We start from the raw sequence: 16,114 nt of genomic DNA on the forward strand, positions 1-16,114 counted from the left end.
AAACCTTGTCTTCGAAAAGTGCCCAGACCATAATTCTGGCCTATACGGTGTACCTCAATTAATTTTTATTTGTTTTGAGACAGGGTTTCTTTTTGTGTCTGTGATATCCTACAACTAGATATGTAGACCAGGCTGGCCTCGAACTCAAAAAGAAAACGCCTGCCTCTGCCTCCCGAGGGCTGGGGTTAAAGGCTTGCTTGCACAACCACCGCCCAGCTTCGTTTTAACCTCTTAGCAGAGTTCAGAAAACAAGGTTGGCCCTAGAGGTGCTGGTGAGCACATGTGGGAAGATTCTGTCTCCATGTCCAGCTATTTAGCCTACCTATTTGGTCTAGGAATCCATATTTTTGGTCAACCAAGTTACACTGCAGCAAATATCAGTTATGCCTCTCCTGAAGCGCCCTCCACTGGCCAGACTAAGAACAACACCTCGCTGCAAGTATCAAGAACTCTTTGCCTGTCAAAGGGAAATGCGTCCTCTCATTTCTGTACGGATGGGTCTCTGCAGTCCACACCAACAGCTCTCACCTTTCACATATCTCAACATACTTCCTTCTCTAGGCAGGAGGAAATAAAATCCAGGTAGACTGGGGTGTGGAACTAAATGGTTTACTTAAAGAAGTTTAAAAAAAAGTTAAAAAAAAAAAGGATGGGGCAATTTAAGCAGTCGTGTATGAGGGGCTAGATGCTGACACCAGCAAACCGTCAGGATGCTGTGTCCCAGAGCAGAGCATTTCCCCTTGTGACATCTGCAACAGGGTGTCTGTTCTGTAAGAGAGAAAAGCTGTTAGTCGGAATGAGGGTGAGGCTTTCCATCATATCTGAATGTCTCTCCTGGCGTGTACCCCTCCAACCAATCCGAGTAACCCCGAGCTCCGACCTGTGCGTGCTGACCGGTGGTAGGGCAATGATTCGGGGCCTCGAGGTGAGCACCACCTCTCCACGGCTTGCCTCTACCAGTATGTTCTGAATCATGTTCTCCAGTATCGCTTCCTGCAGGTTGGCGAAACCTGGCAGCCTGGGGGGGAGGGGGTGTTGCTCTTGTGATCAAGGTTACGGACCTGCAAGCCACTGCTCCACTTAGCTGTGTGCAAGGAGAGTGTGCAGTGGGCTTTGCACGGGTTCCCACAGAAAGCCCTGCTCCGGTGGCAACATCCCGAGGGCATTATGTTGCAGTTTCACAGATGGCTAGCTGTGTGGCTAAGATTCAAACCTAGGAGATGAAGCTGCAAACCCTGGAGCCAGGTCTGGAAGATGCTGAGAGGATGCAGAAGAGGCTATGTGGGGCCAAGGAATTCCCAAAGGAAGAATGCATCCCCCCCAAAGAGGCCCCAGGAGACAGTGCTATCTGAAGAGACTTTGAAGATGGCTGTGCCACGCCCGGTACTGCTGTGCTGGTGAATGCTACCAGTCATGTACCACCCACTACACACAGCCAGGTTCTGCTCTTCTGAAAATCCTCAACCCAAATCTGACACTACACAAAGAGGTTGTCACTAGAACCAGAGTTAAGACACACAAGTTGGGGCCAGCCTCAGTGTCAGCTTCTTCCAGGTCGTCCTCTGGGTCCCTCTGCTCACCTCCTAATGGCCTCTTTCTCATCATTTTCTGTCTCCTCCTTTATTATGGTTTTCAGATCCTGCTGCCATTGCCACTGCAGAGACTGCTGAGACTGCTCTGTGGTCTTCACCCCTGACCAGGTGACCTTTGCTTCCCTGTCTATGTCCTCTTCCTCCTTGCTCAACTCTTCCTCTTCCTCTTCTGTCTCCTCCTCCTCTTCCTCTTCATCATCCTCTTGCCCTGATGCCATCTTCCCAAAAAGGTCCTCCTCATGCTCTTTGCTTTTCCCAGCCCCATAACTGGACGGCAGGGACAGGATCGGCACTAAGTACAGGCTGCTATTCTGAGCTAGGAACCTGGCTGACTGCTCATTCCAGAACTGGCAGAAGTAAGGCACCTGCTCTACCAGGCTGTGGTTCACAGCATCGTGGAAATTCTTGTCTTCCAGTAGACCCCTGGGCAGGAAAAGAGAAAGAGGAAACCTAAGGAAAGGGCTTCCAGCCAGGCCAACTTTGGCTTCCCTGCTGTCCAGGGACAGTTCTGACTACTGTTTTTACTATCAAGAACTAAATCAGGAAGGGAAACCCTTGGAACAAGGCATCTTTGAGCCATGTGGCATCTTAGAGGTGAACGGATGTGATACAGGCAGAGCCAGCAAGCCAGAATGACACAGATAAAGGGTGGGTCTCCTGAGGCCACAGGGCCACAGAAAGTGGTAGAATCAGGATTCAGGCCTGAAGGTCCGCCTAATGAGCTCTATTAGAACTTGCCTGTCCCAAGGGTCTCCCAGTTAAGGAATCTTGCAAAGGAATTCTCTTTTTCCCCCCTTAGGGAGAAAAGTGTCAAGGCTTCTGAAGCTTGGGCTAACGCAACTGGAGAGATGGGAAGATAAGAATGGGGGTGCGTGAAACTGTGGGTACCTGATGATGGTGGTGAGACAGTCAACCAGAAGTTGCTTCTTCTGCCTAGAGACAGGACCCCCATTGTCAGGGAGTTCTTCCTCAAAATCTTTTAGCTCTTCCTGGGAGGAGTTCTTCTTTGGCAGCTCCCTGGGGTAGACCATTGATATCCTGAGTGGGCTTGGAAAACTACTATGCTGTAACAGTGGGGTACAAGGCATGATGGTAGCTGCCCAGTCATAAGGACATAAAGAGGCCAGACACACTCCCAGGCTTAACTGAATGTAGTTACTGAGCCACACCCAACCCTTAGGTGAGAGCAGGACCCAGAGGCTCTAAATTGGCAAAAGGAGACAGTGGGAAGCCTTGGTGGGTTCCTCGGGGCTCTTCTCTACTACTCTTTTCAAAAGGACCTAAGCAGTAATGGGGATCTCATGGGCCCATGGTACCCAATGACTCTCACTGGCCCTGTTTTGCTTCAACCCTTCCTAAAGGTTGAATGCAGACATCTGCTGCTCTACAGTGAGGGAGAGGACTGAGAAGAGAGGAAGGTGGCCCACGCTTCCCCAGGCGTTCACCGGTACATGAAGTGGCAAGGAAACTCAGAGAAGAAGTTGGCCAGATAGTAGTCGATGGCATGGGCCCTTGCAGTGAGGCCTAGACACAGCAGGCCCGGCACAGGTGGCTGAGGACACGGCCATGATGTCTCCTTCTTTGCAATCTTCAGGTTCCAGGTGGCAGGCCGGCTGACAGTTGGTTGGTTTGTGATGGGAGGCAGCGTCTTTGGGAAGATGGAGGCATGGGTGATGAGGTAGCTATAATCCCATTGTCGATGGGTCCCTGGGCCCAGCTCTTTGGGCTTGTGGACTTGCCTAGTGGTACTTTCTTCCCTTCTATCTAGAAGGCCAGCTCAGGGCTTGGGGATATCTTGGGGGACAGTTATACTGAGAATGGCCGGGGGCTTTCTGGCTCACCTTGTACTTCTTGACGGGTTCACGGGCTGGGAAGTGTGTTCTCCTCTGTAAGAGAGGCCAGCTTAGAATGTTACAGCCCTAGCCACGTCCACTTCCATCTCTTTGAATCAGCAGACCTTGTATTCCTCTCTTGGTTTTGCCCACCTCCCAGTGCTACCCCTTCTAGAACCTTCCCTAGTAAGTGCCACTTGGGAAGAGACAAGAAACATCTGTTCAGCCAAGGGAAAAACAGAAAAGAAAATATGGTCAAATGTAGGGAGGCTGGCCCCAAAGTTGCTTTCCCTTGAGACCCTGGGTCTTTGGAATCAGAGAGCCAAGAAAAGAGCCTGCATTTTGAAGACAGCTAGAAAGCAGCCCCTATATGATTGGTATCACAGAGGGCCCAAGCTTCAGGGAGGGCAGAGCCTTTTTGAGAGTTCTGTGTGGTGGTTGCAGACAAGACTGAGGGATATGTGAATGTTGGCAGGCAGTGGAAGGAGTAGTCAGCATATTTTATGTTTTTTATTTTGTCTCCCTGCAGATACATAGCAGCCCATGTTTCCGAAGTGGCTGCTGGCTGCTAGACTCCGCTAAAGGCACACTGTATTAATGCTCACAGTGTTAATATCCAAAGTGGATATTTCACTAACATTAGGACGTATTTCAAAACATTTATTGTTGACTGAGTATACTGCCTCATGCCCAGAACTTTGTTACTTAAGAGACTAAGAAGAGTTTGACTCCCTGTTTAAAGACAAAAACAAAAACAAACTGAACAGCCACCCTCACCCCAGATTATGTATACAGAATGGGAGCAAATGCGACAAAGAAATCTCACTGTTCAGTCACTCGGTCCAACTATTGACTCATGGCTAGACCTATCTCATCTGTCTCTCTCCTGTGGATTATCTTGAAAAAATTCATAATTTATGTTCATTTTATACTCAAGGGTCTAAGATAGTAGGTAGCTTAGCCAGGGCCACATACTTAGCAAAGCTAAGGCTCTCTCCAGATCTCCACTGAAGGCCACTGAAGGCCACTAGGCCACAGTGTCCTTCATCAGAAGGTGATCCCTGGTGTTCTCAATGCTCAGCACACACCAGACACCCAGGAACCCCTCCTGTGTGGAGCAGGGGGTTGCCAGCCAGCCTTTGTCACACCGGATGGTTCGGGAAAGCTGTGGAGCTGCTCTGCCATCTGGCGAGTGGAATCTAATCTCTTAGGGCAGGCTGGCCAGTTTCACAAGGAAGGCTACCTCAGCGCATTGCCTCTGTCTCCTCTGGTAAGGCCAGTGAGATCTGGGAATGTGAGGTCCACTCAGCCTTCCTCACCTTTACTTTCTGATCTGTGATGGTGAACTCCACCTCCTGCCGAGCCTTCTCTTCATCCCATTCCTGGAGTTCCTTGTGATACTGCCGCATGAGTTCCTGCTGGTATACCTGGGCCCAGCACAAGACAGTAGAAGGCCTAAGTCTTGAGAGTCTCAGCTGCAGCTTACCTTGGGCCCTTCCAAGGGCTGGATCCTGCCTTTCTCTGAGGGTTTGGAGTCCTCAGAATCCTCTTCTGTCCCGTAATTGGGAGATATGTTTCTGCAGCTCGTCCTTACCTTGCATATCAGTTCTATGCTGTAGAAGCTGGCATGAACGGATGCCTTCAGGGTCACCAGGATTGGGGCTCCCTCTTCAGGAGCCACTTCTCCTTCCATGGGACTCACAGTTACCTGGTGATGGAAGGAAAGAGCCTGTGGATCTTTGGAGGAAGGATGACAGAGAATAGGATGAGACAAGGTGGTCCAAGAGGGGATGGGATGGGGGATGGTACAGGAAAGGACAGGATGGGATTGGAGAGGACAGTATGAAGTAAGATAGGGCAAGTTGGGATGTAATAGGGTAGGCTGGGCTGAGCTAGGACAGGGCATGATGAGGTGAGATGGGGCAGTACCGAATGAGGCTGGAGCTAAGTCCTAAGTTCTGAACTCTCACCTCTCCAAAGTCTAAGGGCCTTGGCTGCCAGGTGAAGACAATTGTCTCGTTCTTGGAGATGTTGTTGAGAAAGAGCAAGCGGCTGCACTTGGTCTGCACAGGGATGTTTCCCAGGGAGATGTGAGACTGGGACAGGAAGACATTCTGTTGGTGAAGACAACATACCATCAGCTTTGGGGTCATGAAGTGGAAGCCATAGAAGCACTACCGGTTTTAACTGGCCAATTATTATGTTAGGTGATTTCCATGCATCTGACCCTCACATTGGCCATATACTGTAGGCTCAATTATTTTCTTGTGCTGGGCATGTTGCTAAGGTTCAGGGGGCGCAGGCAACTTTTCCAAATTCTTTTCACATTCAGAGCTAGGATAACCCCCTAAAGCCTCATCCCAAAGCCTATTGTGACTGCGGGGCTTTCAATGTTTGTCCTGAATTAGGGATCTAATGCAAAAGTATGTAGTATAGAGATTGTACATGGATGGGTCCATGGATAGATTGATGTATAGATGAATACATATAATCTATGAAAGTGATATGTAGTTCAGTTGGCATATGGGAAAGTATGTATATGTGTATGTGTATATGTATATGATGATATATATGATGTATGTGATGTATGTGTATATGTGTATGTGTATGTATGTGTGTATGTGTGTATATGTGTATATATATATGTGTGTGTGTATGTGTGCATGTGTATATATGTGTATATGTGTGTGTATATGTGTGCATGTGTATATGTGTATATGTGTATATGGGTATGTAGCTGGACAGATGGATAGCTAACTGAATAGACCAGGACTCCCAGAAAAGGTGAAGTGAGAGTCAGAATCAGAACTTAGGGCTCTATACTCCCAGAAAAGGCTGGGATCGAGGGATCTGAAATGGGTGGATTTCCATTTCAGTGTCCCAAGCAGGGATTCTAGGCATTAGCCAACAGGGCAAGCCTCTTGCAGAGCTGGTGCTGTCTGGAGCCAGACTCCAGGTCTCACCCCGGTACCCCCTTAATCTATCTCCTTTTCTCCATAGCCTCCCTAGCCCTTAGTATTGGCCACCCTTGACTCTAAGTCCCTCCATTGCCTCTAGCTTCCCCAGCTCCCTCTCTCCCACCTGACCAGGAACCATCAGCCTAGAGGATATAGAACTATTGTCCCACGAAGAGATGCTGTGGAAAGGGGCGGTGTCACCCATGACATAAGGGTCGTATCCCACTCCTTGGAAGCAGATGACAGCTGAGTTCCATCCAATAATGTGTATGGGCACCTCCACCTGCGAAGTTCCAAAGGTGGGGAACAAACTGGAGAGATCAGGACACAGCAAGGGAGGCACAGCTTCAACTCCCATCACCCCCAGTATTTTCTGGGCGACTGCTCACTGTGTAGGTCTTGGCCTCGATAGGAGAGAAGATCCACAGAATTCGAGCAGTCGTACCTGGCTGGATCTCCCCTTTGGGGTTCAGGCAGCAGAAAATAGGATGGTCAAAATTTTTTTCTTGAACCTGTGACAGAACGCTGACCTGGACCTCATATGTCACAGGTACTGAGCCACCATTGTATAGCTCGTATATCTGCAAGGGTAGGGATGGGGAGGTAGTTAATTGTAGGGCAGATAGCCTGGGACTTTGTCCATTTGGAAGGGCAGGTTATCCTCACCATAACTATGAAGGTCTCTGAACCCTGCCCCCAACCAATGGTTTTCCCTGTGGTTCGGTACATGGATATTTAGCCTGCAAATGTTTAGGGTAACTAGCAATTCCGTCAAACAGCAGCTTTCTTTATTTGCCCCCAGTTGACACTTGTCACGTTTATAAAAGACCCTGGTGTCAGTGTCCTTCACACTGAGACTTGGGGAAATGTCTAGATACACCTATACAATATCCAGGTCCTTTATCATTTGAGTCTTTCAATCTAGTCCACCATGAAGACCCTGTCACATCCTGCATCTGTTACTAGAAGAAATTCTGTTTAAGGAGAGTGCAGAAAGGGTCTGAAGAAGACCGCCTCCAAAGGATGTTTTGGAAAACAAAACAAAGAACCAGAGCTGTTCTGGTCTAATACTGCTTTGCAGAGCTGAGAATATGAACGCCAGAGAGGAACAAAAAATTCACCTGGTCTTGGTCCCGGAGCTTTCCCTGGCCCATCACATCAATCTTCAGATATGGTGTTGTAGGGTGAATGTTTGTATCTCTGTACCTAGTTTCAAAGGCTGGAACCTAATCCAATCAAGTTGGTACTGATTGGAGGCTCCCTCCTTGCTGACTAGTTCTCAGTGTGGGGAGTTTTAATGTAGGCTGCTAGGGGGAAATCCCGCACTCCTACACAACTCTGAACGTGTGAACTACAGTAATGTCCACTATGGCAAAGCTGTGTCCACAGCTACAATAATGACTTGAATGTTCTGGGGGCAACCAAATACTTTCTGATTAGATCCACAGGAGCAAATGTATGCCTGGTCCATGGTTTAGAACCCATGGTTTGAGATCATACAGACCTGAGAGGGGAACTTGCTAAATGACATCAAACTGTCCCCTAACTTTGTATCTCTACACAAGCAAATTAGTGCAGTTCTCAAACCCCATCTGAGAAATTTCTTTACACAGTGGGTAGTTCAAACAGAAATCCAAAACTGATCAGAGAACAGTGCTCAGCTACAAATGGAACGCTTTGAGGTCTGTCTGTTGCTGTTGTATTGTTTTTTGGGTAATTCTGTACCCAAGGTCTAGGCCTGAGTTCTCACAGTGTACCAGTTTTTGTTGCGCAAACCGTTTTCCTTAATTTAAAACTAAAGTAATTTAAACTTAGTTACAGTAAAAAATATCTACAGTCAATTATTGGAGGGGTTAGAGGTAAGTGAATTTTGAGTTACTTGGTTGGCGGTGCAGAAGAGAGGAGGAAAGAGGAAGAGGAGAGAGAGGAGGAGGAGAGAGGAGGAGGAGAGAGGAGAGAGGAGGAGAGAGAGGGGAGAGAGGAGAAGAGAGAGAGGAGAGAGGAGGAGGAGAGAGGAAGAAGAGGAGAGAGGAGGAGAAAGAGGAGGAGAGAGAAGAGAGGAGGAGAGAGGAAGAAGAGAGAGGAGGAGAGAGGAGGCAAGAGGAGGAGAGAGGAGGAGGAGAGAAGAGGAGAGAGGAAGAGAGAGGAGGAGAGAGTAGGAGAGAGGAGGAGAGAGGAGGAGGAGAGAGGAAAAGAGAGGAGGAGCGCTGTAGAAGGCAATGTACCAATCACATGGCCAGGAGAAACAACAAATACTTAGAGAGCACCACTGGGGAAGCACAGCCAGCATAGCAGTGAGCAAAGCAGACTAGGGCTTACTCCCCAGGAATTGTCAAAACCAGATAAAAAGTCCGAGTCTCATTTATTTGTAAGCTCAATAAGCTTAAATTGGTTATACTATAGGACAGACATTTCATAACCTCCTGTAAGGCTTGTTGCCTGTGGCAGAAGAGGGGTAACAAGACTGTAGGTGCCAGAGGATGGGTAGGGCTGTGACCAGACTAAAACAGTGAATTCTGGATAGGACAGGACTGCGGCTGCAGTCACAGACCCTGAGGTTACCTGCACAAGATCAAGCTAGTGAACACCCTATGAAGGGGAGAGGGGCTTACAACTGACCTGACCCCACTGAGGAGCTACTGATGGCTGACCAAGTTCCACGGATGCTCCAAACCTATGACACTATGGACGTCACTAATAGACTTAGCGGGTCATTAAAAAAAAAAAGACAGGAAGTTGGGAGGAGGTGGGGAGGTGGGGGTTGGTCAGAGGAGTTAGGGGGAGGAATGGTAGGTGAAAATACATTGTATACAAAATATATTATGCAATGTATATACAAAATTCTCAAAGAATTAATGAAAATATTATGTATACAGAGGTAGGGTCTTTTAGGTGCTTAGGTCATAAGAGTGGAGAATTCATGAATGAAACTCACATAGACCTGAGTAAACCTGTTTGCCTTCTCTACTGCATGAACACACATGGTATATGAGCCAGGAGTGCAAACACGTACCAGATACCACAAAATCATGGTCCTCACCTGGACTTCATCTTGGACTTCCCAGCCCTCAGAACTCTCTCTCTCTCTCTCTCTCTCTCTCTCTCTCTCTCTCTCTCTCTCTGTGTGTGTGTGTGTGTGTGTGTGTGTCTCTCTCCCTCCCTCCTTCTCTCTCTTCCTCCCTCCCTCCCTCTCTCCCCCTTCCTTCTGTCCCCTCTTTCTTCTTCCCCCCTCACTTCTCTCTCCTCCTTCCTTCTCTCCCCTCTGCTTCTTTCTCTCTCTCCCCCCTGCTTCCTTCTCTCCCCATCACTTCCTTCTCTCTCCCCTGATTCCTTTTCTCTCTCCCCCCTCTTTCTTTTCTCCCTCCCCCTTCCTTCTCACTCCTTCCCCTTTCTTCTCTCTCTCCTTCCTTCCCTCTACTCCCTTCTCTTCCCTCTTCTCCCTTCCTCATTCTCTTTCCCTCCTCTCTCCCCCTTCTCCCTCCCCTCCCACCTCCCCTCTCTACCCCCTCTTTCCCCTCTTCTCCTCTCTCTCCCTCTCTTTCCCCCATTCTCCTCCCTCTCTCCCCTCTCACCCCTCCTCTCTCCCCCCTCTTCTCCTCTCTCCCCCTCTCACCCCTCCTCTCTCCCCCTCTTCCCCTCTCTTTCCCCCTCTCTTCCCCTCTCTCCCCCTCTCACCCCTCCTCTCTCCCCCCTCTTCCCCTCTCTCCCCCTCTCACCCCTCCTCTCTCCCCCTCTTCCCCTCTCTTTCCCCCTCTCTTCCCTTCTCTCCCCTCTCACCCCTCCTCTCTCCCCCTCTCTCCCCCTCTCACCCCTCCTCTCTCCCCCTCTCTTCCCCTCTCTCCCCTCTCACCCCTCCTCTCTCCCCCTCTCTTCCCCTCTCTCCCCCTCTCACCCCTCCTCTCTCCCCCTCTCTTCCCCTCTCTCCCCTCTCACCCCTCCTCTCTCCCCCCTCTTCCCCTCTCTCCCCCTCTCTCCCCCTCTCTCCCCTCTCACCCCTCCTCTCCCCCCTCTCCCCATCCTTATCTTCTGCTTCCTGAAAATATGAGGTTCTCTAATAGCAATTACTTCCCAACTGTGGCTGAGGTCAGCAAACAGATGAGCTGAGTAGGTCATAGCTAGCATGCAAAACACAGGACAGGGTAAACTAAAAGAGATGCAGTGTAACTTTCACAGTAATTCTAGCTGAGTGCAATATGCAAACACTGGCGTGAAGAACAAATGCTACATTCCTAGTGTGGTCTGTGGTCAAGAAGTTGGAAGATCTTTGTGCTAATGGGGAAAAATACTTCTGCATGGAAATGGAGCCCGAGAAAAGGGCTTTGGTACCACAAGATTCTGTCCTTACACCTCCCTAGTTGTCCCATGTGTCCCAGTGTCATCCTGTAAGGACTGGCACAGACACACAGAGATCAATACTTAGGCCTCTTGGTGATAGGGTCACGCAGACCACTGACCTGACGTGGAGGCAATGTGTCGCCGATGGGGACGGGAATGAACTGGTGGGTAGTAGAGGTGAAATGCACATACTTCTGCTCCAGCCTCACTGTCACGCCGATGAAGTGAAGCTGTAGATAAAGAACCCATGGATGGCATACTGCCCTGCAGGAATGGCCATACCCAGCAGAGATACGGGCCCCAGGTTCCCAGGGGGCACCATTTCTAGCTCCTCTTTTGGATGTCCGAAAGCTCCTGTAGCCAGTTCCCAGCAGGACTAGGGTGTGAAGTCTCACCAGGATCTCCCGTCCATGGGACACCTTGAAGAGCACAGAGAGGCGATCGGTGCCGACAAACAGGTGTCTTCAAGGGAGGAGACAAGTTAGACTGAATTCTGCAATCTTCTTTGAATGGGAAAACAAGTGTGGCTTTGAACCAGACAACCACCTCTGAGTTGGGATGAGGCAAAAATGACATGGACTTTCCCTGCAGGAGATGGCTCCCCAGTGGGGATTGTCTAGGGTACCACAGAGTCATACAGAGAAAAGCCAGGCTAAGGACCTCTTGGAAGGAAGGGCATAGTATGGGGTGCAGGAGCACCTGTATTTGAACTCCACCATCTGTTCCTGCCCAGGGGTCAGGCTTCCAGTCTTGGGGTTGATAGAGAAGAGGCAATTATCCTCTGCACGCATTTGGTGGAGCTCAGCATTGTTGAGGTCTGCTTGTTCTGTCCACAGATCCAGGTCCAGCTGCTGGTCACTTGGAAAGAGGAAAGACCTGGAAAAGGCAAACAAGAGGATTGAAGCCAGACAAAGGATCAGTCAGTTGGAAAGACTGGCAGACAGAGGGGTCTTCACCATATCTCCTGTTCTTTGCACCCCCATGTTATAAACTGACCCATGTTCTGGTGAGCAATTGTAGTTAGAGGCACTATCCTCCCAAACCTAGGAGTTGCCAGCATGGTGGCTCACACCAGTAATAGGAGTACTAGGGTGACTGGGCAGGAGGACAGCTGAAAATGAAGGTCAACTTGGGCTGCATAGTGAGTTCCAGACTAGCCAAGGTTAAACAATGAGACCCTGTGTGGTGGTTCGAATGAGAATGGCCCCTCATATGTTTGAAAACTCGATCCTGAGTTAGTGGACCAGTTTGGGAAGGATTAAAAAGTGTGTCCATGTTGGAGGGGGTGTGTCCATGTTGGAGGGGGTGTGTCCATATTGGAGGGGGCGTGTCACTGGGTTTTAAGGTTTCAGAAGCCCATGCCAGGCCCATTCTCCCTCCTTCCCTTCCTGCTGCCAGCAGGTGAGGATGTGAGCTCTTAGCTGCTTCTCCAGCATCATGTCCATCTGCTCCCCACCTTGATGATCATGGACTAACCCTCTAAAGCTATAAGCAAGTACCCAATTAAATGGCTCTTTTTATAATGGCTGTTTTGGTGTTTCATCATAGCAATAAAATGATGACTAAGACACTGTCTTTAATGAAACAAACAAAAACTAAAGACACAAGAAGACCCAGAATGACTAAAGTAAACAGAAGAGTGGGGTCCTATTTTAGGCACTGGGAGCCAAGGGTGTCTGTCACTTGTATGTGTGAGTCATTTAAGGCTGGCCACTTATCTTTCTTTTGTAAGCTCCCAGGAAGGGGCCATTTGCAAATCCTGGGAATGCTGGCTGGCAGTTCCTCCCAGGGGCCCCTGAGAAGGAGGGTGTTGAAGCTTGGACACAGGGTGGAGAACAGGTACCCAGAGAGCTGGTGATCGTGAAGAAAGCAAGAGTGTGAAGAACTCCCTCACAGGTCCCCACACTGTAGAAAAGTAGATATTGCCCCTCAACCAGCTGGCAAAAACTAAAAAAAAAAAAAAAAAAAGTGAGGAAGAGTCCCAAGTTCACCATTCAATAGAACAGCCTCTCAGAGAGATGGAAGGGAATTGGCCCCAGCAACAAATACAACCAGGGATTGAAGACAGGGTACCCAGACATTAGAAGGCAAAGGGATCAACAAGCCTCTCAGGAGTCAGGGAACAGCACCCCAAACTCACAGGGGGTCTGTCTTTATTCCTTTCGCATGGGAAATTTAAAAAATTAGATACATAGAGTGATGATAAAGTTCAGAAAGAGCAGACGTGTTCACACACAGAGGAAGAGGGAAGGCATGCTGGCTTTTGGAAAGAATTTGGCTACTTCTGCTAAGATAGATCACATACATGTCCTTCAACCGAGAAGCCCTGCTTTCAGGAATCCACCTGTATGATTAAAATGCAGGCATGAAAATATACCAACACGTGCTAAACATCTGAAAAACCTTTTTGTGTATATGATGAATGTGCACACGTATGTGAACATGACTGCAGATGTGCCACAGCATGCATGTGGTGAGTGGGCAGCTCTGGGTGTCGCAGGGTATGTTTACCACTGTGGATGTCTGACTAGCTGGCCCATGAGCTGCTGGGAATGACTGTCTTGTCTCCACTTCCCACCTTGCCATGGCAACATTGGATTGCAAACATATGTTACTGTGGCTGGTCTTAGACAGGGTCTGGGGCTCCAAATTCAGGACCTCATGCTTGTGCAGCAAGCCTTTAGCCCACTGTCTTAGTGAGGGTTCCTATTGCTATGAAAAGACACCATGACCATGGCAACTCTTATGAAGAAAAGCATACAGTTGGGGCTGGCCTACAGTTTCAGAGGTTCCGTCCACTATCATCATGGTGAGAAGTATGTTGGCATGCAGGCAGACATGGTGCTGAAGGAGAAGCTGAGAGTTCTGCATCTTGGTCTGCAGACAACAGCAGGAGACTGCCCCACAAGGCCTAGCTTGAGCATATGAGACTTCAAAGGCCACCTCCCCAGTGGCTCACTTCCTCCAACAAGGACACACCTACTCCAATAAGGCCACACCTTCCAATGGTGCCAGGCTCTACAAGCCTATGGGGCCATTTTCACACAAACTCGGCATCCACTGACCCATCTCCTCAGTCCCTATACATGCATCCATATACAAAACTTTCTTTGTGGTGAAAAAAAAAAACATTTTTTGTTCCTTTTATTGGGAACAAAATCTTCCAATAAAGGAGTGGCCTAATGACTTAAATTCCTTTCTATTGTAGAATATCGTGCAACTGATTAAAAATGTACTAGATCTACATGTATTCTACTACATACGTTCTTCCTTCACGGCACACGTTCTGGAGGGGTCACTACAAAGCATCCATCTGCGTGTGTGCAAATGTGGACAGTGGGGCACACTCCTAAGCTCTGGCCACCCCAGCAGTGGCTATGAGCCTGAGGCTGGGGCTTCCGGCTCTTCCCCCATGTGCTCATGGGCTGTTCGGCTACCAGTGAGGGTGGTGTCTCTCGTGTTATGTGGGGGATGCTGGCCAGTGGCAGAGTGGGAGCTCTTGCTATTTCAGGATCCTCTGGAACGTTTCTGCATCTCCTCTGCACAGTTACCCAACTGGTCTCCTGGTAAAATGGCTCCACTGCCTGCCCCTTTGACTGGTTCTGATGTGCACGCTTCCCCCTCCCCCAATCTGGAGGACAATAATACTTCCCTGACCCACTGTCCACTGGAGATCAGAGTGACAGGCAGGGCATATTAACTGGGTCTTTGTCCCCCTCTGCAGCTCACATGTCATTAGCCCCTTAACAAGTTCAAACTCTCTGGAGGAAGATTCCAGGCCCTTCATGCCCTGCTCCTGCCTGTATCTCCAGATGTATTTGAGAGCCCCCTTTTCTTACTTTCTTCAAAAATATTTCCTCTTCCTCATTCTTTTCTTCCACCTCCTTATCTTCTTCCTCCTCTTCTTTCTTTGCCATTTTTATTAGATATTTTATGTATTTACATTTTAAATGTTATCCCCTTTCTCAGTTCCCACCTCTCCCATCCCCCTCCCCTTGTTTCTATGGGATGCTCTCCCTCCCTCACACTCACTCACTCACTCCCACCTCAATGCCCTGCAATTCCCCTACAGTAGAGAAACAGGCCTTCACAGGACCAAGGGCTTCTCCTCCCACTGATGCCCAACAAGGCCATCCTCTGCTACATATGCAGCTGGAGCCATGGGTCCCTCCATGTGTGTTCTTTGGTTGGTGTTTTAGTCCCTGGAAGCTCTGAGGGGTCTGGTTGGTTGATATTGACATTCTTCCTATGGGGTTGCAAACACCTTCAGCTCTTTCACCACCACCACCTCCTCCTCCTCCTCCTTTCCCTTCTAATCACACCAGGGATGGAACCCAGGGCTCTGTACATGCTAGGCAATCACTCTAGTACTGAAACACCACACACCCAGCCCTCCAGAAAGTCTTTTTGATCTTACCACTAGCCTGTCAAAAGCGGTCAACGACCCTGTGTCCCACCTTCCTCCTTCCGAGTACACTACCCTATCCTGAGAGGCTGCTCTGCCATGGGTTCCTGTTGTACCAGGAGAGCAGGTACTGGCCTGGTCCACATTTCTATTTTGCAGGACCAACCTGCCATCTGCTTTTAGGGAGAACCTAGGACAAATGTAGCCATTTAAATAAAAGGCACACTAGTGGACAAATGCTATTAAACAGCATAATTGATGCCTTTGAGGCTGTCCACTTGAATGCAAGGTGCTATGCAACCATATTCTAGAGTCAAACAGAGCAGAGGTGTCAGGAGAAGGATTGAGGGGAGAAGGCAGCTTCGTGGCTCTCTGATTCACCTCTCAGACTCGGGATCCCCCCTTCATCCTTCCGGCTGACATCTCAAGCCCAACTCCACACCCTCCTCACACTCCTGGCTCCATCTACTCTTATGAGCTCAGCAGAGAAATGTTAGAACTTTGGGGTAACCTTGTGCATCTATCTGTCAGTGCAGAACCCTTGCTTCACCCTACATTCCCAAGATGTCCTCCACCCTGCCCAAGCCAGCAGGTTTCCACCACAGACACCCCTGCTTGTGTCTTCTCTCTTTCTCTCGCCCTCCTAGCACCCACCAGTCAGCATGGGCCTTGACTTGCTCTTATCCTCCTTGTATCCGTAAACAGACATGTACTAAGAAATCTACCTGTGTTCACACCAGGAACTCGAACAAGCCTGGCACGGAAACGGGCGGCTTGCTGGGCACACGTTCTGGGCCCTGATGAGAGGGCAGGACAATGGACAATGAACAGGCTTGACAGGTTTAAGTCCTCAAGCCTGGCTTACTGTGACCTGTGACTGTTTTGTGGCCTGCTTCCTCTTCAGCAGCCCAGCGGCTTTGCTCAATCCTGCCATCTAGTGATAGGTTCCTCCGTGGCAGCAGACGTCAGTCCTCAGGTTAACCGGAACTTGCC

General features: G+C 49.2%; 1 protein-coding gene across 1 annotated transcript in view; it reads right to left on the bottom strand.

Annotated features, from left to right (window-relative positions):
• Positions 1-659: 659 nt before the first annotated feature.
• CFAP65 (cilia and flagella associated protein 65) overlaps positions 660-16,114 on the bottom strand; it is a gene marked incomplete at both ends in the record, with an annotated part of 32,331 nt that continues 16,876 nt past the window's right edge. The window contains 14 exons of the mRNA XM_080932907.1: positions 660-768; positions 881-1,018; positions 1,581-2,015; positions 2,481-2,609; positions 3,038-3,240; positions 3,434-3,478; positions 4,744-4,851; positions 5,019-5,132; positions 5,395-5,538; positions 6,506-6,664; positions 6,771-6,962; positions 10,836-10,946; positions 11,112-11,178; positions 11,416-11,592. Coding sequence (XP_080789033.1) covers positions 660-768; positions 881-1,018; positions 1,581-2,015; positions 2,481-2,609; positions 3,038-3,240; positions 3,434-3,478; positions 4,744-4,851; positions 5,019-5,132; positions 5,395-5,538; positions 6,506-6,664; positions 6,771-6,962; positions 10,836-10,946; positions 11,112-11,178; positions 11,416-11,592 — 2,131 coding nt within the window. The remainder of the gene's footprint in view (positions 769-880; positions 1,019-1,580; positions 2,016-2,480; positions 2,610-3,037; positions 3,241-3,433; positions 3,479-4,743; positions 4,852-5,018; positions 5,133-5,394; positions 5,539-6,505; positions 6,665-6,770; positions 6,963-10,835; positions 10,947-11,111; positions 11,179-11,415; positions 11,593-16,114) is intronic.

Source organism: Micromys minutus, assembly GCF_963924665.1.
Source record: "Micromys minutus genome assembly, chromosome: 19".
Classification (NCBI taxonomy): domain Eukaryota; kingdom Metazoa; phylum Chordata; class Mammalia; order Rodentia; family Muridae; genus Micromys; species Micromys minutus.